Here is a 23,165-nt window from a genome sequence, read left to right as displayed (position 1 = left end):
TCGGTAGTACTGACTATCAAATCATATTAGTAGGATCCAGAATCAGATGCGATACGAATTTACGAATATATTTGCCGCGTTGGTTTGTGAGAGCCTTAATACATGGAATCGAGGCTTATATTAATCTCGATTTTATACGCTAAGGTCAATTTTTCATTATAAAATTGATGAAAAATCTACTTGTGAAAACAATTATTCCAAATGGCGTAAAGGACTTAAGAGGGATTACCACCACGTGGTTTTTCTCGTATCAGTCAAACTTCGGTACCCATTTCCCCTCTGACGTTCCTGTGATGACCAAACTTTGAACAGCGTACGAAGTTGTACATTCAATTAATTTTCTTTTTTTTCTCTAAACAAATAAGTAGGTAGAGGGCCGCACTTAACAACGACTTTCACGAAATTATAATTTTACCTATTTTGTAATGATTCTCAATTCTTCTTTTGAATAAACATCTTTAACTTTTACAATTCTCATTCGATAATAATGGGATTTTAGTTTTTCTAAAAATAAAATACGGGTTGAGCATGTATAAATGTGAAATTCCAAATACCCTTTCTCCATATCTCGCGTTCTGCTTGTTCGATTATATTGATTATAATGAATGAATTGCAAAAGTTGAATATTCGGGATGATAAACTCAAAATGGATAAAAATGAAATTATAACAAGAATTTTTCTGCAGCCAATTTGAATCTTCAACTTACTTGACTTGAAACATTAGCCCGTTTTCCGCTAAATCTGAAAATAATGAACAAAAATCAATACTTCTCGTCAAAGTTATGAATTCGAAACGGAGAGATAAACAATATTTTTCAATATTTCATGAGAGCACCTGCACCTTGTTTAATATAAGGCTCTAATTTCATTTTTTTTACTCCAACTATTTTTTTTTCAGATTCCAGTAGAGCAGGGCGAACCTGCAGGTCATGGATGTCACCTTCACAAACGTTTTGGAAGGAGCGCGGCAGTATTTCCAGGGACTTCCTATAAACGCCAGCTCCGCATCAAATTCCGCATATCAAAATCCATCAGAAAGCCAGCAACGAAGTAACAATGAAAATAAGCGGAACCAACAACCACAACAGTCGCCTAAGCCTTATTGGATGGGTCAACCAGAACAACACTGTCTTCCCTCTCGAGAAACGACGCCAAATCAGAGACCTCCTTCCTACAATTCAGACTCATCGAGACCACCTTCTCACCCCCTCTACATCAACACGTCTCAAGAACAGAGGACGACAAATTATTCTTCCAGTTATCAGGATCAATCTTCGTCCTACCCCTCGCATATAATGACGCAGCCACAGCAACCGCAGCAACATCAGCAAATCCCTCAGCAACAGCAGCAACAACAGAGCCACTTACAACCGCATAGTCCTAGAACGCAACCTCCCAAACACCAATATAATAACCATGGCCAACAAGTCCATTATCAACAACCACATCAACAGATGAACCAACAACCCGGTGCTGCAGATTTTCAATTCACAAGACCTCATCACAGAGATGCTCCTTCGAACACTCCTCATTATCCTTCACATATCCCTCAAAATTCTGCATATCATCACCATCCGTCGACTTCACTCAACTCGGTGTTACCTAATTCTTCACCGAAAGCAGTGAGGAAACCAGACCAGAATAAAACACCACCTCATTCGTCGAATTACACTCCTCAAACTACGTCATCGACTCAAACATCCACAGGTTATGCAAACTATCAACAAAGTAGAATGTTCTACCCAGCAAATTCCTATGCCAACCATCAAACCTCGTCAGATAATAAGAACTATACGGCTCCGCAAGGATATCCTTATCAGCAATCTTCCCAAATGTGTAATTCCAATTTTTATAAAGGCATTTATCCACATTCAAGTTCGAGTTCATTGTACAATTCGAGTACTTCAACTCATTCATCAAAACCAGAACAACAGCAAGCTAATGTTAACTACAATAATCAAACTTCGAGAACACATAATCTTCCGCCCATAGCTCAGTTTTCAGATAGTTATTCCAAAAGTGTGCGTGATAACCCGAAGATAAGCAGTGTGAGAACGCCATCAAACCCTTCGAATTCTGCTCCTATGATGAAGAATCAAAATTCGAATACTCATGTGAATCAGTATAATCCAAACTACAAAATGGATTATCAGTATCAACAAAGGGCTGTAAATCAACAATACGTACCTTCTACGTCGGCGGTAACTACGACTACTTCTTCCTTCAATAGTGTTACTTCCCGAAGCACCAGTGCGTACTCGGTTCAATCACTCGCTTCAACCAATAATCAGTTTCCATCTAAGCCATCTCAAAATGTTTTGAATTCAAATTATAACAGCACAGTCCAACAGAATAGGCCAATTGACATATCATCAGTTGGCGATCAAAGGAAAACCTCAACGGGGTCTCCTCCTTTAGATCTATCAGTTAAAACCGTACGCACACCAGCAGATTCTACGTTGGATGATCATGATAACGATCGATCCCAATACATAAATCGGGTACCTCCAATTGCTTCAGCCCATTTTCCAACTTACGATCCCTTCAGCATTTCTTACCAGAGGACCACGAATGCTCAGAGGGTTCCTCAATCGAACGCAGTGAATGCTGCCAAGATGGAGTATAATACGAATTATGGAATGCTAGGAAACTCGTCACAAATGTACAGATTAGATCAACGATCAGCGTCATCTTTTCAAAATGCACCTAGTAATCAAAGAGCTCGTAGCAGCTCCGCTTCACAACAGGATAACGGAACTTCTGATCGACATCCTGTGGCATCAGCGCCAAATACTGTCAATTCGTTTCCACTTTTGGATAATCCAACAGTTGGCCATGGCTTGAAAACAACCGCAGTGTATTCTACTCATATTTCGGATACCCAAAGAAAAAGACCTGCTGATACTGCACCTCCTATTGATCCCAAAGTTCCAAAAACGGAATCATGGAGGCTAACTATCGATCGACAGATAGAACAAAAATTATCAACATATAAAGAAGACCAAAAATCTAAAGAATCCTATATTAATACGACTAAAGAATCTCTTGTACATAATGGAAACTGCAATACAAATAAAACTAAGGATACCTTCAGTAATAATTATAGCAACACATACCATGTTGGATTACCTACACAACAGTCTTTCAATGTTAGTCAATATAATTCATATCCGAACCATACTCAAACTTACGTACCATCCCCAGGCAGTCAATATAATACTACGTCGAATTATCATCAAGGCGTTTATCCTCCAAGAGAACTAAGTCGTTCTAATTCTAGTTCTTCATTATCATCAGTCAAGGCAAGCTCTGGAGGCGCTGCTGACAAACGAGTTCTAACACTTTTAAGGAACAGTATAGAAACAAAGGGTGTGAAAGAGGCTCAAAGAAAATATGGTCTAGAGCAATTCAACAAATATACGGCACAACCTCATCATCGGCCAGACATTCAACAGCCCTCTACTCATGTTACAGCTCCATTACAACCTAGACCAGCTTTCATGGGAAGGCAAAATGTTTCACCGTTCACACCGAACAGTTTACCAGAAGGTAATAATACCACACCCTTATTCAACAAACTACACGTCCCTAGAGCAATAGACTCTATCAACTTCGAGATGAATAAGAGCATTGCGAATGTAGCTAATAAGCAATTAGAAGCTGTGATAAATGACCAGAATAATCCAAATAGTGATTTAGATGGTCTAGCTGCCTTTTTAGCGGCAAGGATCAGAACGAAGGCTGAACTGAAACAAGTGAGTCCTAATCAACAAGCGAACAACAACAGCAATAACACCGTTGAAAACGTTGAAAATCTAATAAGAGCCACCCCGAAACAAGAAAATCTGTCTTTGAATAATTCATCTGCATCCTCATGTTCTATCAATATTCCCAAATTGTCGAAAGAGTACCTGCCATTGCCTCAACCGAGAAAGAGGTTATTCAGTAGATCAGAAGACGATAACGGCCACGCATCTACTAAAGATTTACCCGCTAGGGATAAATCAGGATTAAGGAGTTCTTCTGAGACATCCGTATTTGATTTTCCTGATTCGGGATCTGATGGCGAAATGCCAGTATTGGAAATGCAGAGTCTAAATGCTATGAGAAAAGATAGAAAATCTTCGTTGAAGCAATCATCAAATACTGAAATTAAAGATATTAAACCTGAGGTGAGCCAGAGGCCGCTCACCCCAGAAGATGATATTTTCCTCCAAGCATGCGATACGTTTATGGATCAACTGAAAGCAGGGATTGGTAAAAAGCGCGGCAGAAGGAAAAAAGCTCTTGAACCTGATGTACTGGCAAAACTTGAAACTGTCACTAAAGAAAACCCCATTGAAATGGAGGTGAAAATTAAAGAAGAAAAACCAGATGAAATTCTAGAAAGTAGGAATGATATCAAATACCAAAGCACAGAACCTTCCTCTCTTAACCAATCGTCATCTCTAATGAATGAAAAGGATCTTCCTACCAATATATCTGATCAAGTTCTAGAAGAACCAAATTTAACAATGGTTAAGACAGAGATACCTGACGAACCCGAAGAGAAAAATAAAGAGGTTGCAGAAGAAACAGATAAGGTACAACAGGATGAATTAAGTGACAGTGATAGCGAAACAATCAAACAATTATCCAATAAGTTGAAGAATAAATCACGCTGCGAGTCAGACAATAAAAGCCAACCGAAAGAGCTTCATGTTCTTGTGAGCAAGCCTACCAAAAAACCGCCATTTGGCGATGGATCAGCTTTTTATCCAGGTTGGGAAGAAGAAGTTTACAAATATAAAAAATCGCTAAGAATGCCACCAAGTTTGATACAAGTGAGGCCTCCTTCATCTATGAGATTATCCACCTCTCTCCCAGATTTAGACCCTTGTCATAGCCCTGCTTCGTCAACCATACCTGAAAGAGACGACGATTCGAAGAATATATATAGTAAGGTGAAGTCTGAACCATTTGATAGTGATGTTGAGTCGAATTCTAGCTTCAACTTGTTCAATTCCAAAAATAATTATGACTCTGAAGGTGGTTCATCCATAAGGAGTTTACCCACTCCTGTTAAAGATTCTATAGTGGATAAATTATTGCAAAAATGTGGTAAAAAGAAAAAGAGGAAATACAAGAAAAAAGAGGAAAAAGAGGAAACTGGACCAAAAATCATACCTAAAGCTGAAAATCCTGTTGAACTGCTGCCTACTCCAAGTTTGGAAATCAAAACTAATGATAAAAAGAAGTCAGTTATAAAAACTGAAGCTCCGATATTAGGTTTTAGGAAAAGAACCGTTGAAAACTTCAAAGATGCTTTCCTAAATAAGGCTAGTAATATTGTTGGTATTAATGAACAATTTTCAACAGTTATATTGAAATCTAGAACTCGAAAGGAGACAAGAGTAATGAAACAACGAGCTACAATCAAAGAAGTTTTTGGTGAAGACAGGCCAGCCTCTGCACCTCCTCTGAGTTGTATCAACGTTGATCTCAAAAACATTAAAAAAGAAGTGGAAGAACCAACTTCTACTGAGGAAACTAGAAAAAAATTAAATACTAGTTCTATGCATTCACTCAAAAATAAACTATTAGGGCGAGGAAAAGCGAAAAATAATCTGTTGAAATCTATAGCTGATAAAAGATTGAGATCAGAAGTACTGGATGAGTTATCTGCGGACAAAGAGATAAAAAGTAAATCTCGTGATCAGTCTCCTTCGGTGTTGAGTGAAGATGTGGATAGTAAATCAGAAACTGTCTCTCTGGACGGTGAAGACAATACCATTTCGGCGAAAAAACGTGGTAAAATGAACAAAATTAGACGAAAATGCAGTTCTGGATTTGACTACATACGTAAAAAGAAAAAAAATGTGAAAAAAGACTTGGATCAAATAGAACCGAATACTAAGAAGAAAAAGCGGGAACCAGCCCTTAAAGCCTCACCAGAGTCAGAACAAGATATTCAGAAAGAAATCAAAAGCTGGGTTCTCAACAAAGGTGTTGGTGAAACCCACCTTCATCGATCTGCTCGACTTGGCTATACGGTAAGCCGTCACAATTAGTTTATTCTTTTGTAATCGAATAAGTGTTTAACTTCAAGTCAGAAGATGATCATTAGATTTATTTTATGATAAAGAATTGGAAAAGCTTGAACTGTTGTTTTTTTTCAGGATGTAACTGCCTACTGTTTGGAAAAAATGGAATGTTCTCCCTCTCCAAGAGATAATGCAGGATACACTCCTTTGCATGAAGCTTGCTCCAGAGGTCATCTCGATATTGCAAGATTACTGCTGATGTACGGGGCTAACGTTAGTGAATCTGCAAAAGGTGGCATTAGGTAAGAAAATAATTATTATAGTTATAATTATTAAAATTATAATCATGATACGAAATCCTGGAATAAATAATATTATCATTCAATAGACATCTTTATATAGTAGTAGTAGTAACAGTCCTTTATTGTTCATAAACAAACAAATGGCCATCGACCTAAGGTCCTTCAGCCTCTTTATATATTTAATTCAATAGAATACAAATAATTATAAGTAAAATGTTGATCAAGAACACACCAATTTGAATTAAGAAATTTTCAATGACGTTTTATGCTGCTGAAGTTTCAGAAATTGCGACTCAAATTAAAAAAAAAAGGATTACATCTCAAATTCAAATGATTTACAGCTACTTAGTGAATTATGTACTTATGATCTACTATTTATTTATCTGGTCAGATTACTGTACACATAATCCTAAATATTAACTACGATTATAAACTTTATATTTCTATTTCCACTAAAAGATCTTTTTTATTTCAGACCTCTTCATGAAGCCGTTGAAAATGGCTTTGTAGAAATTATAAGACTGTTACTTTCCTATGGTGCTGACCCAAAACTGGCAACTTACGCTGGATCGACTCCGTTATCTTTGGCATCTGATGAAAATACAAAAATGTTACTATTGAATCATATGGTTGATTTGGAAGGAAAATCAATGACTCCTTGGTCTTTCAATGGCCCGTCTTCTTGTTTCGGTTAGTAAAATTAATTTCATATGAGCCAAATACATATACAGTTCGCAATAATTCTAGGAAATAATTTTTTTTGACAGACTCGAAAGATGCAGGATTTGATATATTCAGCTCACCTCCGCATCCAGATCCATTATCAGATGAAGAAGATATGGAGTTTGAAGTATCTGAATTTCTCCTACCCAATCTGTACACACTACGAGGTGAAGCTCAGGGGGACCGCTGGGTACTACTTCAAGATCTCTCTAACATCCTGAAAATAAAGTCACGGGATGCTCTCTTGAAACAAATATGTCCCACTCCACCTCCAGGTACTGCACCAAATTACAAGAGTATCTTGAGAGAACTGAAATCTTCTGACTTCATGGAACAAGCGCATTGTTGCCAGTTTTTGAACGCTAGTGAAAAAATAAATTTGCGTGCTTCGAAAATCGCGTTAGTTAAATATACTGATAAAATTAGAGAACTTTTGAAAATTGAGGAAGTTGTCATAACTGCAAGGTGACCACTTGACTAAAACTATTTAATAGATAAGTGTTGACGTGATATTACATCTTATTATGTATGATTATTTTTTTATTACCTATATAAGTTCTTTATTCAATTATTTTAGTTGATTTATGTATTGGTGCTCCATCTAAAATAATTTACTTAACATTATTACCACTATGTAATATTTTGTTTATGTTTATATGAAATTTAAATTAAAGTTTATTTATTTTATTTAGAGTTATAATAAAAATGATCCTGGGTTACCATGCTTAATTAGGTACATTTTAAGATTGAAAAACCTACATTATGAATTGAGTAACTGAGAGTTGTGCAATTATTTTGAAAATGCGTATATAGCTTTGATTGTAAAATTAAGTAAGTAAATCAAAAGTATTTTAGACAGTTGTATAAAAACAAAGATACTCATTTGAACTAAGTATTATATTATTTGATCAATCATGTATCATTAACTCAGGGAAGATTTTGTTTGAAATGTGTTTACCATTAGTTCAAATATATCTTGTTAGTATGGTAAATATAAAAGAATAACAGCTTCAGTAATATTATGAAATTCAATTGAAAACTCTTCCAGAATATGCAAAAGGCAGCTTGATTTTATAATGATTTTCGATTTATCAATAATGGAATTGAAGAGAGTTTTTCTAATTTCATATGGTTATATTTTAATATTTGAAGTTCCTTAGTTGTATAAATTCTTGTGAATATGAAAATTTGTATGTAACCTCTGATGATAATTACTATGGAACTGAAGCTGATTTTCCCTGTACATTTTAGGTCATGTGACATATATCTTATACTATATGCTGAACGCGAGTTATAAGTTCTGCTTATTAAATCTAAATGGGATGATTGTACAGAAAAAGAGTTATCTGTGATGCGCAATGGTGGCAAAGTGCAATGCTTTTTTTACATGATGTAATAAACATATTGTGATTTGCCAAGTTGCCCTACATGTGCGAACTTAGGAATTACTATTATTTACAATGTTTTTTAACATTTTTAAATGTTTTCTGTTCTACAAAACTTGTGAATAAAAATCATCAAATCAAATATTGTTATTCTTTCAATGCCAAATCAGATTTATTTTTTATGCCCAATAAAAAAGGGAATAATCTGTTTTAATTTGACGTCAGAATTATAAATTCTATCTTTTATGTGAGTATGGTTGTCAAGAAATTCATTAATATTAATCTGAATTCAAATTAAATTTAATAATAAAGGCTGTTGCATGTTATTACAGTGACTTAATAAAACATATTGGCGACAATACGTTCAAATTGAGCCTAAAAATGGCGAATGGGGCGGGGCTTAACCATAGAACTTGAGAATACCATTGACTGAATTGAACTGTTCACTTCATCAAAATTAAAATTATTGGCCTGATAGTTTTAATTGTATATAGAACAAATTTATTCAACTGAAGAATACCTACTATAGTGACTCAATAAAATGGTACATTTCGAATGAATCCTTAAAACGAGGCAAAAGGAAAATGTAAACAAAAAGCCGCCAAATTTAGGCTCAGCCAATCAAAAACGAGACCACGCGTGTCGCCACTGTGGTTTATTAATAGCGTATTCGACGGCTGCACCATTTTGAATTTTTGTAGTGCTATACGACATAATTAGCTTGAATTAATTTGAACTGGTGCAGCTAGTCGAATACGCTATAAGTCACTGTACAGGGTGGGCAAATTTCAATGTTTTAGCACTACAACTTTTAAACCAGAAGTGATAGACAAAATCTGATACCTACTTCTCGGTCTCTTTTTCTGAGAAACTAACAAAAGTAGTATTCATTTTTGGCCACCTTTTGTTTTCGAGTAATAAGCGAAAATTGAAAAAATGATGATATCGAAAAACATTTTTATCTCCGTTAATACTGATGATAGAGCTCTGAAATCAAAACATCATACAGGCACTTCTTCACGTAGAATCCAGTGGCGTGCTCGTCTTTTCAAAAAGGTTTTTAATTACGAAGCTATGACCCAAAGTTATGTTTTTTCAAATAGGAACACTAGATTTCTGTGCTATTTTTTGAAAGCTTAATTTTTCCTGATTTCAAAAATATATAACATCGTATGGTTTGTATCAATATAAATAATAGAAAATAAATAAAATAATAGAGTTCTGTGTAGGCTTTGTAACTGCATTCCATCACTACTTCAGGCAACTTTGTAGCTGACTTAACGTCTACAATTCATATCCGATTTAGAAAAAAAATCGTTATGATTATGCACTAGGGCCATAGAAGGTCTAATGCAAAATTCAGCTTTCAGAACTTGATAAACAGAAATAGAAAGAAATTTTATTACAGCGTATTCGACTGGCTGCACGAATGCGAATTTTTGTAGAGCTAACTGACTTACAGCGTATTCGACTGGCTGCACCATTGCGAAATAAATTGAATTTTTTCAGTGCTAAATGACATAATTAGTTCGAATTAATTCGCACAGGTGCAGCCAGTCGAATACGCTATTAGTTTTAAAGTACAATTTCATAGAGCATTTTATTCTGATTTAATGTAATATCTTTCAAAATTTTGGAATTAGGAGCAGGATGAGCACATATGTGAAAACAAATTAAAAAAGATAAAATTCAAACACGCTAATGTAATGAGGCTGGTTAGTACCCGGTTTCTTCTTCTTCTCAAATCACTTATTGGTGATTTAATGGGTTCGCATTTAGCATGTACCCAGATTGGTTTAGTACCCGGTATTTGTATTCTTCGCTATAATGACAACTGTTCCGTCTACTGAACGCGTCCATTGAGGCCTGGATACAAAACTAAAAAGATTGAGATCATTTATTAAAAAAGAATAATATTGATAGAACTAATTTCTTCTGTGATCGCAATAATATGAAACATAACCTATTCTAATTTCTGAAGCAAATTGACAGAAAGCTGTCATCACATTGAAACGAAAGAAATGTTTTTAGTGTGACTTGAGAAATTACTTATGATATGATTTATTTATGAAATATTCTTAGGACTGTGTTCTTCAGGAATATTTAGCTTACTCAAGTATGTTCGATAATATTCCTTGACCCAGAATGGATAGATGTTAATTATTTTGTAGGTGAGTTTATCTGGGACATCGATTTCGATAAGTATTAAATTCAGAAAAATTTTCAGCTTAGAGAATTATTTGACCTTTTAATTATGGCTCCACTCCCATTAGAGGGCTTGCAGACCCCGGTAGCTAATAGTATGACCCAAGGTGGTTTAAACGGACCCCAAGAAGGAAACCGGGGAGGAATGATATCTTTAGCAATGCTTATAGATTTCATTGTACAGAGAACCTACAATGAACTTACCATTTTAGCTGAATTGTAAGTAATAAATTTCATTATTAAATATTCTGTTATTATATATTTTATTGATAGGAAAGTGAATTTCAGTTCAGTTGTTAATGTTCTATAGTGGAAGAAATTTTTTGAATGGATCTATATACATAATATAACAAAGAATATTTCTTGTCTTTTTTGTCCTTGTTTCATTATTTCAAAATTGAAAGAAGTTAAATTATGCATTATTTATGAAGAACATAGGTCATTGTTAACATTTTAATAGTGTGTTTACCAATGTATTGGTAATTTCATTGGAATATCATCTATAGTATCTTTCTCCTGTGTATTTTTCCATTTCTTAAACAATTTCAAAACCTGAATTTTATTTTATAACTAATTTTTAGATTGCCAAGAAAAACTGATATGGAACGGAAAATTGAAATTTATAACTTTTCTACTAGAACAAGGCAACTATTCGTAAGGTTATTAGCACTTGTTAAATGGGCAAGCAGTGCTTCTAAAGTTGAAAAATCAGCGGTGAGAAGTAATCATTCATCAAATAAATTAAGAGACTAAATTATTACATTTCAGCATATTATGGCTTTTCTCGAAAAACAATCGTCTTTATTTGTGGAAACTGCAGATATGCTTGCTCGAATGGCAAGAGAAACTTTAGTTCAGGCTCGTCTTCCAAACTTTCATATTCCAGCCGCTGTTGAGGTTCTCACAACAGGAACTTATGGAAGATTGCCAGCATGTATAAGGGAAAAAATTGTTCCCCCAGATCCAATTACTACTTTGGAAAAACGCACCACTCTTCAAAGGCTTAATCAAGTTATCCAACACCGACTTGTTACAGGAAACTTGCTACCACAAATGAAAAATTTGAAGGTAAACATCTTTTTGAATTTAATTTCAAGATTCAAGATTTTTTATATTAGGATTTCTAAAAAAGGTACACAAAGTTTCGCTCTGTATCCAGCAATGTATTGCATTTAGAGGGTGAAACTTTATATATGAGACAACTTGCACATGATTCATAAATGTCACTATGTAGTACTAATATTATCATATGACTAGATCATTGACTCTAAATACCCACCGGCATGTGGTGCATTTGAATTTTATATGTATATATAATTATATTGTGCGGTTCTTATATCCTCTGACGTATCTCGCATTTCCACCACCATTTATTTCTATCCTTCCATTCTTTTTCTGTTATTGTCCTATACTCCATAGTCGTGGTTCGTATTCCTCTGTTAATTTTGTCCACCTTTCTGGGTTCATTCTCTTTATGTGATCATACCACAGCAATTGTTTAGACTCTATTCTGTCTGCGCTTGTGAACACACTTGAATTTTTATTCAATTCAATTGAATTAATAAAAAGTACCTCCTAGAGCAAGAGTCGAGCCCGCAACCTTTGAATAACTAGTCCGATGCTCAAACCACCAAGGAAGCTGAAGATTTTCCGCAATGAGGAACCACTAATCCCAGAAGCGCGTGTTAATATGCTTTACCAACTATATATATATATATATATATATATATATATATATATATATATATATATATATATATATATATATATATATATATATATATAATTCTCAAGGGTTGAGGAATGTTGCGAATTATATTTAGTTCGTAAAGCATATTAATACTAGATTCTGCTCTCATTGCGGAGAATCTTCTGCTTCCTCGGTGGATTAGTGGTTTGAGCATCGGACTAGTTATTCAGAGGTTGGGGGTTCGAGTCCCGTTCGAGGAAGTGTTTTTTCCAGAATTGAGAAATTGTCTGAATGCCGTGAAATTAATTTCATTCATTAACACACAGACGTTAAACCATTACTTATTCATTTATCTTAATTATTTTTCAGATTGACAATGGTCGAGTGACTTTTCATGTTCCAAATGAGTTTGAAGTTTCACTCACTGTGATGGGGGATAACCCCAATATCCCTTGGAGATTATTAGAAATTGACATTTTAGTAGCAGATAAGGAAACAGGAGATGGAAAAGTGCTTGTCCATTCTCTTCAAGTTAATTATATACATCAGTTTATACAGGCCCGATTGGCTGATAATACACAACCTTTAACAGAAGTTTATAATTGTTTGCACTTCTTTTGTCAGTCCCTACAGTTGGAAGTTCTGTACTCACAAACACTTCGTTTAATGCGGGATAGATTAGACGATAATATACATGTGGATGAATACGGTCCTGGAAGGTGTTTAACTGTATCATATTGGAGGTAAATTGTTAATTGTATATTCTATTTTGAATGAACGTTGAAAGAAAATGTTTCTGATTCAAATAATTTTTTTCAGGGAATTAACAACAAGAGGTAAAGAACAATTGAATAAAGATTTGAGATCTGAATTGGGGTACAAGTTGTCTGTTCAAGTTGATAGTCACGATCCTGCTCGTCCATTGACAGTAGTCCATGTGCCTTCTCTAGGGAATAAAGTACGAATGATTTATACTGCAATTTAGTATTATAAAACACTGAAATCATTAATTATTTTAATTTTAGGAGTGTGAAATAACTGATAGAGCAATTAGAACAGAAATTTTATCAATGGAAAGATTACTTGTACATACAATCTATGTAAGAACGAAGAGCCGTTTGAATGATATCAAGTTGGAACTTCAAGGAATGCTCAATGATGTCGAGTGTAAGTTTCCTATTGGTCTTTAAAGATTTGTAAATGAAATTGTTTTGAAAGAAGCTATATTTATCAAATATCTTACGGCTCCTTGGATTTTATATATTTCTTATCTGTATATTTTTTATTCTTGAGGTCAAACACAAGTTTTGCTTCATCAAGCTTGACTTCAATTATATAAAAAAAATTAGAAACACACTGACATGAAGATAGCTTTTATTCGGATATAGATTTTTGTCTCAATATACCTAATTTAGACTTCTGAACACAAATCTGGAGTCAAAACCATTTTTTTAGCAAAGAAAAAAGCATATGAATAAAAGTAATAAATGCGTGCTTGAAATGTTTTTCCTTTGCAATATGTTTATTATTATATTGGCATAAACTTTGCATATTGGCAGGACACTTTGCATATAAATTTATATTTTTTTGATGAAATTGATGTATTTATTGAAATTTACAAATTTTTTTCAAAATTAATGCTGGGTTTTTCCATGATCTTGATACCCAAAGAAAATTATGAACTTTGCATTTATATATGTCTGAATGAATTTTTGAATAATATTTCACTAAAAATTTATCTTTCAATGATAACAACCTCACGAAATTTTGGAATGGACATTTCTTCCACTATTAAGTAGCTTACTGATTTCTACATTTCTGTTCTATCGAGCAAAGTTTCATTTAGATAAAACTCTGGAACCATTGGATAGATTTAACTAACTTAACTGAGATATTCAGACCTACCATAAAAATTTCGATTTTGACCTGGAATTCTACATTAGTGGGTCAAACCCAATTGTTTGAGACCACAATGACTCAAAATGTGAAAATAACAGACAAACGGGCAAACTTAAAAACTGCTGTTTCTGTAAAATAAGTGCGAAACATGGAACATAATGAAAAAAATCCAATTACTTAATTATTACTGAAAATTGATTTTAGCACTTTCTATAATTTGAATGTATTGGATTCACTAATTTGTTATTTCCATGCAATTAGACATAAAACAGCCATTATTTTGTTTCATAGTAATATTCTCTATGATTTTCAGGTTGTTTACAAGGATCTCCAGCCATTCTGTCCGTTGCAATTCTTCAACCTTGTCTAAGAGCTGAGCAGTTGTTAATAACTGTAGATACTCACACAGGCATTTTACAGTGTCATGTTCCACAATATGAACCACCCATAATTAATGAACTGAACAATGCTCTCAATGGTGATCATTCCAAATTGCCACATCTCATATCTGAATTAAGGTAATTATTCATCTCCATAATGTATTTTTGGAATTTTGCTATGGTACCATTTATTATGTTTATATTCATATATTAGTTTACAAGAACATCTCATTATATTGAAACGATGAAGCTCTCCAATATTCATTAGAAAGTGTTTGTTGGAATAATTTCTTTCTTAATTTTGTGGAATTAATTTGAATTATGAGATAATCACCCCCAAATTCAATAGGTACTGGATTACACAAAGACGATGTGAGAAAACTCTACAACATTTACCAGCTACTGCACATGAAAAATTACCACTTCTTCATCAACCTGACCACCCAATAACGAAAATAAGTAAACACAGGATGTATATACAATTTCATAAACATACAAATGTTGTTTTGGTGAGTTTTATCTATTTAGTTATAGGTATTTGTTTCAAATTTATGAGGATATCAAGTATCAACCTTTGCAAAAGACTTACCTACTGTTGCATAGTCCTTCAAGTTTTGTTATCTCATATAATCTTTATTCTTATGTTGTAATTCTGAACTAACTCTGGTTTTCCTTAGATTGTAGAACTTAAAGAAAGAGAACATAGTCCCTGTGAGATGGACTTCTCTTTTTATATGATATTGGTGAAGCATTCAAGTATTGATGATAATCCTGATGATGAGAGCATTGAATCAGAAATTCCTAAAATGTTTTTGAAGGTCCAAACTCTGATTGAATTTGATACTTTTGTAGTAACACATGGACCTTTCACAAATGTGGACAGTAAGTACATAATATGTAAAAATATAATTAGTAGACTCTAATGAACTAAAATTTACAAATTCAGAATTGATCAACACAATTGAAAATCAGAACTTGAATATATACAAATATTGCAAATTTTTCACGATGATTTATTGATTTCTTTGTCTTGGAAAATATAACAAATCCAAATTGTGAAATGAAACAAAGGATTCAACCTCTTCGGATTCCAACCTTTGTGAGATTGGTAGGAAGGTGTGTAAGCCCATAGCTAATTGAATGTGATGATTGTGAGTTCAATAAAATCGGCATTATATTCAAAGGGGAAAATTGAAAAATTCATACATACTTTCAAAACAAATTACCCTAGAATATTGTGGTGAAAAATATTCCATTCAGTACGATGGCATTAAAAGGTTGAAGTTTCATGATTCTGCGTGGTCAATTTCTGTAAATATGAATCTTTCAAAATTTAAGTCTTTGATTTTTTACCTCAAAAATTTCTGGATCATAATAACGAGCTTGGAGGATCAAATGATTTTTGTATCATACTTTATGCGAATAGCTTTCGTAGTTTCTGAGGAAAGGTATGGACGGCGGACGGATGAATTCTTTTAATTGATTTTTGGCTTCTATACATTCCAAAAGGTATACTGGTTAAAAAATATTTTCTTTAAGTTTTATTGAACATAATTAACTAAAAAAAAAATGATCCGCGCTTTTAATTATAGATTTTGTTTCAGTTGGTATAGATATAGACCAACCAGAAGCAGGTAGCTTGAAAAGAAAAATTTCTAACAACAAATCAGAACCATCCATACGAAGATCCAAGCAACCAGCATACTTTATCGCAGAGTTGGCGCACGTAGTGGCCATGTGTGATGAAAGACTTCCGTTTGTGGCATTAGCCTCTGAATTAACAAGAAAAAATATTTTCCATCAAGGAGTTCAAGTAGAAGCGAATGCAACTGGTTTAGTTCTGAAACTTATCCAGTTGCCACCACCTACCCCTGAAATAGGGCATTCTCAAGCTTGGCGTGCCTTGCTGAAACATCTTTTGTCTGTTTCTATCAGGGTACTAAGCAAAGGTGTGATAAAAAGCTGGGTTGTGGAATTTGTATTTCATTTAACACCCCTAGCAAGTACCCATCCTAAAGAACAAGGTAGGTTGTGTTTTTTCATTCGACTGGACAAAATAATTTTATTAATTATTTGAAAAATAATTTTAGGCTCCCGGAGACCAGTATATTTTCAATATGAAATGTCTTCGAGCAATGCATCAGCTAGTGTTGAGTCACTTCTGAATGATTGGGCGCAGATAGTTCATTTGTATACTTTGGTTTATGATCTCAGCGAGTATTTGAAGGTTGATAAATACAGCTTCTTCAATAATTTATTCAGTGTTAAATCATACAGTTATAATAAATTAGTGTTATGTTATGGACCGGATAAGGGTGCAATGGTGTCAATAAATTGGAACAATAATCAAAAGTTATTCAAACTTGCATTTGGTGCCATGAATAATGCACTGAATGCACATTCACTGATTAAAGAACACCTGGAGGCTTATCTAAATGAACAACGCAATTTGGCACAAGTAGTTCAGCTTCTTCATGAAACATATGAGCCCCTAATCTCGATCAGTAAATTACCTTCTCTTCCACAACTAGGCATACATAATAATGTAAGTATTGCAATTCTTAATGTCGACTATTTTAGTTTACTAATTATTTTGTTTCATTGAAAACAAAAATCTGAAATCTTTTTGTTAAGAAGAATCAAAAAAATCTATAAAAAGTATCCCCAAGGTATTGCAGTATATTTGAAAATATTAGCTTGTTCAATATTTAAAGAACTGAGGATAATTAATGCAATAACTGCCAACTCCTAGCTTGCATTCTTCTTCGCTAGGAAGCAGACTCCAAGTTATTTTGTACTGTGTTTGTATGCCATATTCTCGCAGCTATGATTAAACTGGTAGTATATCAGTTCTAATATAAATTGAAAAAAAAAAATAGAATAGTTATTTATAATACAAGTGCAGAAGGCATTGATATTCTTCCACGAGTTCAAAATTCAAAAACGAGCCACGAAGTAGCGAGTTTTAGAATGAACGAGTGGTAGAATGAGCCTTCTGTACGAGTATCATACATTATTTTCTCTAATTCATTGCATTTTTATTGAAATTAATGAAATATTTCCATAAATATCATTTAGTGATTTTTGCATTGAAAAATGTTGGTTGGCAGAACTGATTTCTTTAAGGCAAATTTCAAATTTGACAGATAAAGCCGTGGCGGAAAGTTCGGAGTACCAACATATAATAATAAAATATAACCATGAAAACTGTGCGTTTCTGATATATTCTCGCACGATTTTGTTCTACAAGATGTGGAAGAATGAACGGAATAACCACAGAATTAGAGAAAAAAAATTTGATTAATACATGAATAGAAAGTATAATTTAAAAAAATTTATACATAAGCCAAGTACGAAATAATTCATAAGACGTTTTCCTTTAAATTCATTTTCTTTACTTAATTTATAGTTATCATCATTTTCAGAGAAGAATTATTCTATACAGTTTCATAAATTTCACTTGAAAGTTCTATTGTCAATTATTTGTGAATTATATATTTTTCAGTTTGTACTAATTATTTGGTTTTGTTCACTGTGAAGCATAAACTTTATTTACAAAATAGGTATAAATATTTTTGAGAATTATATAAGATAAAAATATGTGACCAGATTTTATTGAAACAAACTAAACTAATTTTGATTTTCAGAGACCTCAAGTGCCAGTTCAAACATTTAATATAATTCCTCAATCATGTACACTCATTAGAATATCCTACCAAGGAATGTATTGTTTAGAGTTAAGAATTAGAGGATCTGGATTGATTTCACTTAGGGATGGAGCATACAGTCGTTTTGATAGATCGAATGTTGTTGATGTGTTTTCACCAACTCCTGGTCTCAAAGCATTTTTATCAAAGTATGTTGATGAGAGTGCTGTTTTTCGAAGAAGATCCCAATCTGAAGATGATAATCCACCATCACCGATATCAATGGAAGTAGAGGGTGGTAGTTTTCTTGGTGGTAAGTTCATTTAGATAATAGGAATGAAAATGAAATATACTAATAATTATACAGGAATCTGGAATTTTTTCAGTTCAATTTATGCAATTGTCTTGCAACTATTCATGAATTTGGAATGAATTTTTTTTGTAAACTTCTCGTATTCAGTTGTTCTGTTTTATGTTAAATGTTCTATGTTTGAACTCTAATTTATACATAATAAAGGTATAAAATTAAGTCAAAGAAGATGAAAATTGGTTGGTCTGTTGCCTGTACTACTTATCCAAATGTTGTAGTCACTGGCAGGGAAAGTAATATTCTCGTTTTATGGACCATCCAATAAATATATACAGAAAAAATTATTAGAGCTCTTTCTAAAGTGACGATGAGACACAGTAACAAAGCCTACACTGAAAACAATTGATTCTCCTATCTCACACTAGCTTCTGGGACATCTCAGAGGCCCAAGTTAGTCAGGAAAAAAGACATAAAAACAAACATATCGATTTCTATTGAATGAACTTCTAGGTCATCACCGAGGTCCACAATCCCCTGCAGGAACCAGGGAACCAGGTCTTCGTTTCCATCCACCACTTACTCCCCCATCAGGTTCAAACCCACATACTCCAGCAAGTCCATTGACTAGTATGAATCAGCCAAATACTCACACCAGTTTTGGCAATAGTCCAGCAACTTCCTTTAGTTTAGCATCACCAACTAATATAAATCCTAGTCCTATGCCACACCCTAGCCCTGGTTCTGGATTTGTAGCAAACTCACCTCAGCTAGCTAGTCCTGGTGGACTGTTATCTAATTCATCCCCAGGACCTGTTTCAACGAACCTACCAGGACACTCACCAGTCAGTAGCTTCATGCAAACAGGTAGGGGCAAGTAAACATTAATTCAGAGTGTGAAGAATGAAATAAATGAACTTCAAGAGTTTAGTCTATTCGAAACCAGATGAATTGGATGTTACATTATGTTTGTCAGAATGAATGAAATATCTTATTTTGGTATGGTTATGTGGCACACAACACATTCATATACAACCAGCTCAACTAGAGGAGGTTCCACGATTCTTATCAAAGATCACTTGTGATTAGAGATGTCTTACAGTATGCAACTTTTTATTAGGGACTCATTGTGTGATTTCATCTATTAACATCGAAAATCATGGCATTTTTGTAATTCGTATATATTCATCACTTTCCAGAAATTTCAGTTTGTTTTTATGTACAATTGGTAGTCACTTTAGGTTATGTTATAATAAAGTAATCTGTTGTGATTTCAAGATGGAATTCAATATAAAGTGGGACTCGTTTGGAGTTGGAGGAGAGAAATACCACAGATACAGTGGAATGTTGGATTCATTTGAAAATCCATAAATGTTTGGCATCGCTCATAGTGCTGACGAATGCTTTTGTTTGTGGTTCTTAATAAGAGCTGTTTGCTTAACTGAAGAAGTATGGATTCAATGTCATATTATTCATTCATTTGATCAAATATTTCTAATGAGGCAGGGTGCACATAATATTTGTGTGTCATGCATACTCAGCGATGCAAACTATTTGGAATAAGGTTTCATTTTGAGATCAATTCCTTTTTTGGATCAACGATTCTCCTGAATGTTTCTGAAACACAAACTGTACTTTTTGTTGAAAATATCATCTTTTTATTTGAAGCATCTGCTTTAGATTCTTCATTCGCTCTTTCACCGGACATCAAGTTGTGAACTTTTGAATGGTTCATGGAATTTGTATGAACACGGACAAATGTAATCACTGGTTCCAAACACATTCCTTAGATAAAAAAGGGGGTCCAGTCATTTTAAATAGATTATGTATATAGTAGTGCAACGATAGTTTTGTGAAATGATTCTCAAACCAGTTGACTCTAACTTCAATTAGGTGAAAATCTTCATTTAGGATTAGGAAAGTGAAATATTTCTAAAATTTTTTTATTGCTATGTGAACGAATTAAATTATTGTACTTTCAAAAGAGGGTTGCTTTGTATGAATTAATTTTTGGATAATAATGCTATTTCTTCCCAGTTGTCCTACTATGTAATTTATAGCCAATCGACAGTCTAGTCTTTATTTCTGCGACTTTGTACAACAAACCTCCTCGTAAGTAACCTAATCAAATGATTGACAAATGGATCATTTATTTGTTGGTGAATTTTATTCTTTCATTGCTGATGGCACAAAATTAAATTTTAGTTATTAGTAATTCAAGAAAATTTAGCGCTGGATAACTGAATTTTTCAACCTGTGTGATTTTGATTCCTATATCGCTGATTATAATTGTGTTTTTTGTATGTGATAAGCCTTGTGTACTTGTGTAAACAATATTGTGATTGGAAAACTCCCATTAATATTTCATTCTCTTCTAATGGAAAAAGTTTTGATTAACCAGTCCACAAATATTTGTGGAAATTGTGTTTTATTTTATTTGATAATGAATTTCCTCCAAGTGAGGGCTGAATCCATCAAATATTTATTTGTAATGTTTCAATTACAGCCCACACTGATGGTAGTCCTTTTCCTGCTGCTCAGAGCATGACTTCTCCTGCAGCTTCTACTTGGCCAGGCTCTCCTAACATGCCTAGACCTTCACCAGCAAGGCCGGGACAGTCTCCTGTAGGTCATCCTGTGATGCATAGTCCACAATCAGAACTCAGAACAGGAAGTCACCTGTCAAGAGTCCTTCCACAGAGGTCATGGGCTGGTGCGGTTCCTACCCTCTTGACACATGAAGCTTTGGAGAATTTGTGTTGTCCCACAACCCATCCTCAGGGATATCCTGGGCCGGAGCTAGCGCCACTGGAACGATTCCTTGGTTGTGTATATATGAGGAGACAGTTACAAAGATTCATCCAAAATGAAAATTACGTGAGTTTGTTGAAAATGTTGATCAATAATATGTTTAACTGATTTTGTTTGCAGCTTCATCTTATACCTTCAACAGAAGTTGGAGTCTATCATTTCAGAGTAGCTGATACCTTCCAATGTAGGATTGGTTTGAACCCTCAACATCTGCAAAGTTTGCATATCAAAATTACATCGTTGATTGAGCATAAAGATATATGGACTGCTGAAGAAATTCAAACATTGGAGAAATTCTTTGATGCTCATGCTTCAGTCCCCCCTTATAAACCTAATACAGTATTTACTTTTTGTATGATGTTGAATGTTCCAGTTAATGTACTTAAGGACTTCATACAGATTATGAAATTGGAGTTTATGCAGATTCCTTTACAAGGAATAAAGTGGTCAGTGCAATGGATTTTGAGAATTCCACCATCTGCTACTCCCCTTGTACCAACCGGTCACTCCAGTGTTATCATATTCAAGAATAAAATTCTTTTCTTTGTGAGTATTTTTATTCTACTATTTTTCATTCGAAATTAAGACTACACATGCTCATTTAAATATTGGAGTTCAAGCATAATTCGATGTTCAAGCATCGTTTTGTCAGAGTCCTGGTAGCCCCTAGAATTTTGTGCAGACTAAGAGTTTGAGATATGTCCAAATGAAATTCATAATCTGATGTAGATATTTGAGTTTGAATTTTTTTCGAATTTAAGACTTCGAACTTTCTACAATAAACATTTTGTGTATTCCATGCTTATAACAGAGATATGACTGAAAAAACAGTTCTATTCTAATACTATAAAAAATACGTATCATCCTACTGAAAAACTACTGTAATTACATCATTGTCCAACACAATTTTTCAACTTTGATTCATTGATTTTAAGCCTTTCATCATGGATAGGATTAACACATTTTGAGGTTCTTTCAAATTTTACAAAAATTAATATTATACTTATCAGGAGAACCATATATTAAATTTACTGAATTTAACTATTCTCAAAATGTCAGTCGCTTTTATTTATTTTGATGAATTATGTGTACTTACATGTCAGATATTCAATATTCATACCTTAACTCAGTTTGTAATATTATAGTTATTTTCTAACTTACGGCTTAAAATAGAATTGCCTCAATAAAATTCTAATGATGATTTTTTTTCAGTTGCAAATTACAAGAATTGGTATACAGTACCCTAACAATATGGAGCCCCCAACTTTGGTACTGCCTTTCATTTACGATATTAGCTCTAATATCACACAATTAGCTGATAAAAATGCTGCCAGTGTACCTGGGGTGGTTGTCGCCAGTCAATTACTCAAGCAGTTCATGCAATTCCAGAACAATATGACAGAATGTTCCATTTTCCCGGCTATAAGGGAACTACTTTTTAATTTAGTTTTACCAACAGACCCTCAACAACCGAACACAGTGGTGCCACAACAAATGCAATCCCCTGCTATGCAGATGGGACAAGTTGGCCAACCTGGTTATCCTGTAAACATGCCTATGGGAATGATGGGTTAACCAGAAGGAATTATTTTTGTATAAATAATAGTTTCTTATTATGTACGTATAAAATGTAATATGTAAAGGAATAAATTTATTTCTCTCAATTTTTTGAAATTTTATTTCTGCCTACAATTTTTGGATATTAATTATGAAAACAAAAGTCTGATGATCTCTTTATGTAGCACATAAAGGGTCATTTAGTACCTAGTTCGTCAATTTTTTTGATTTCTCTG

The 23,165-nt window shown here is 33.8% G+C and overlaps 2 protein-coding genes across 6 annotated transcripts in view; both read left to right on the top strand.

Annotated features, from left to right (window-relative positions):
• The window catches only part of LOC123676712, a 240,181-nt gene extending 231,606 nt beyond the window's left edge, over positions 1-8,575 (top strand). For both annotated transcript variants that reach the window (XM_045612857.1, XM_045612858.1), the window contains exons 4-7: positions 899-6,032; positions 6,159-6,325; positions 6,801-7,015; positions 7,093-8,575. In XM_045612857.1, the coding sequence (XP_045468813.1) occupies positions 930-6,032; positions 6,159-6,325; positions 6,801-7,015; positions 7,093-7,517 (5,910 nt within the window). In that variant the 5' untranslated portion in view covers positions 899-929 and the 3' untranslated portion in view covers positions 7,518-8,575. The remainder of the gene's footprint in view (positions 1-898; positions 6,033-6,158; positions 6,326-6,800; positions 7,016-7,092) is intronic.
• A 1,835-nt stretch (positions 8,576-10,410) lies between these two features.
• Positions 10,411-23,036, top strand: LOC123674839 (mediator of RNA polymerase II transcription subunit 14). Of its 4 annotated transcripts, none has more exons than XM_045609943.1 (17): positions 10,411-10,600; positions 10,661-10,857; positions 11,220-11,352; positions 11,407-11,706; positions 12,698-13,071; positions 13,148-13,286; positions 13,354-13,495; positions 14,541-14,745; positions 14,957-15,116; positions 15,285-15,489; positions 16,212-16,631; positions 16,698-17,152; positions 18,255-18,567; positions 19,075-19,428; positions 21,068-21,438; positions 21,493-21,918; positions 22,585-23,036. In XM_045609943.1, the coding sequence occupies exons 2-17, from the start codon at positions 10,688-10,690 to the stop codon at positions 22,945-22,947; spliced, it is 4,530 nt and encodes a 1,509-aa protein (XP_045465899.1). In that variant the 5' UTR covers positions 10,411-10,600; positions 10,661-10,687; the 3' UTR covers positions 22,948-23,036. The 4 variants fall into 4 exon arrangements, with proteins under 4 accessions (XP_045465899.1, XP_045465897.1, XP_045465898.1 ...); XM_045609941.1 differs by having other exon boundaries at positions 10,411-10,604; XM_045609942.1 differs by having other exon boundaries at positions 10,411-10,604; positions 10,649-10,857.
• Positions 23,037-23,165: the final 129 nt, after the last annotated feature.

This window comes from Harmonia axyridis, chromosome 3 (assembly GCF_914767665.1).
Source record: "Harmonia axyridis chromosome 3, icHarAxyr1.1, whole genome shotgun sequence".
NCBI classification, from domain to species: domain Eukaryota; kingdom Metazoa; phylum Arthropoda; class Insecta; order Coleoptera; family Coccinellidae; genus Harmonia; species Harmonia axyridis.
This window is presented reverse-complemented; position numbering and strand designations above follow the sequence as displayed.

Coding starts and splice junctions, on each gene's coding strand:
- LOC123674839 (XM_045609943.1), top strand. CDS start 10,688: ATGGCTCCACTCCCATTAGAGGGCTTGCAGACCCCGGTAGCTAATAGT. Junction 11,707..12,697: donor CACAAATGAAAAATTTGAAG/GTAAACATCTTT, acceptor ATTATTTTTCAG/ATTGACAATGGTCGAGTGAC. Junction 16,632..16,697: donor TACCCATCCTAAAGAACAAG/GTAGGTTGTGTT, acceptor AAATAATTTTAG/GCTCCCGGAGACCAGTATAT.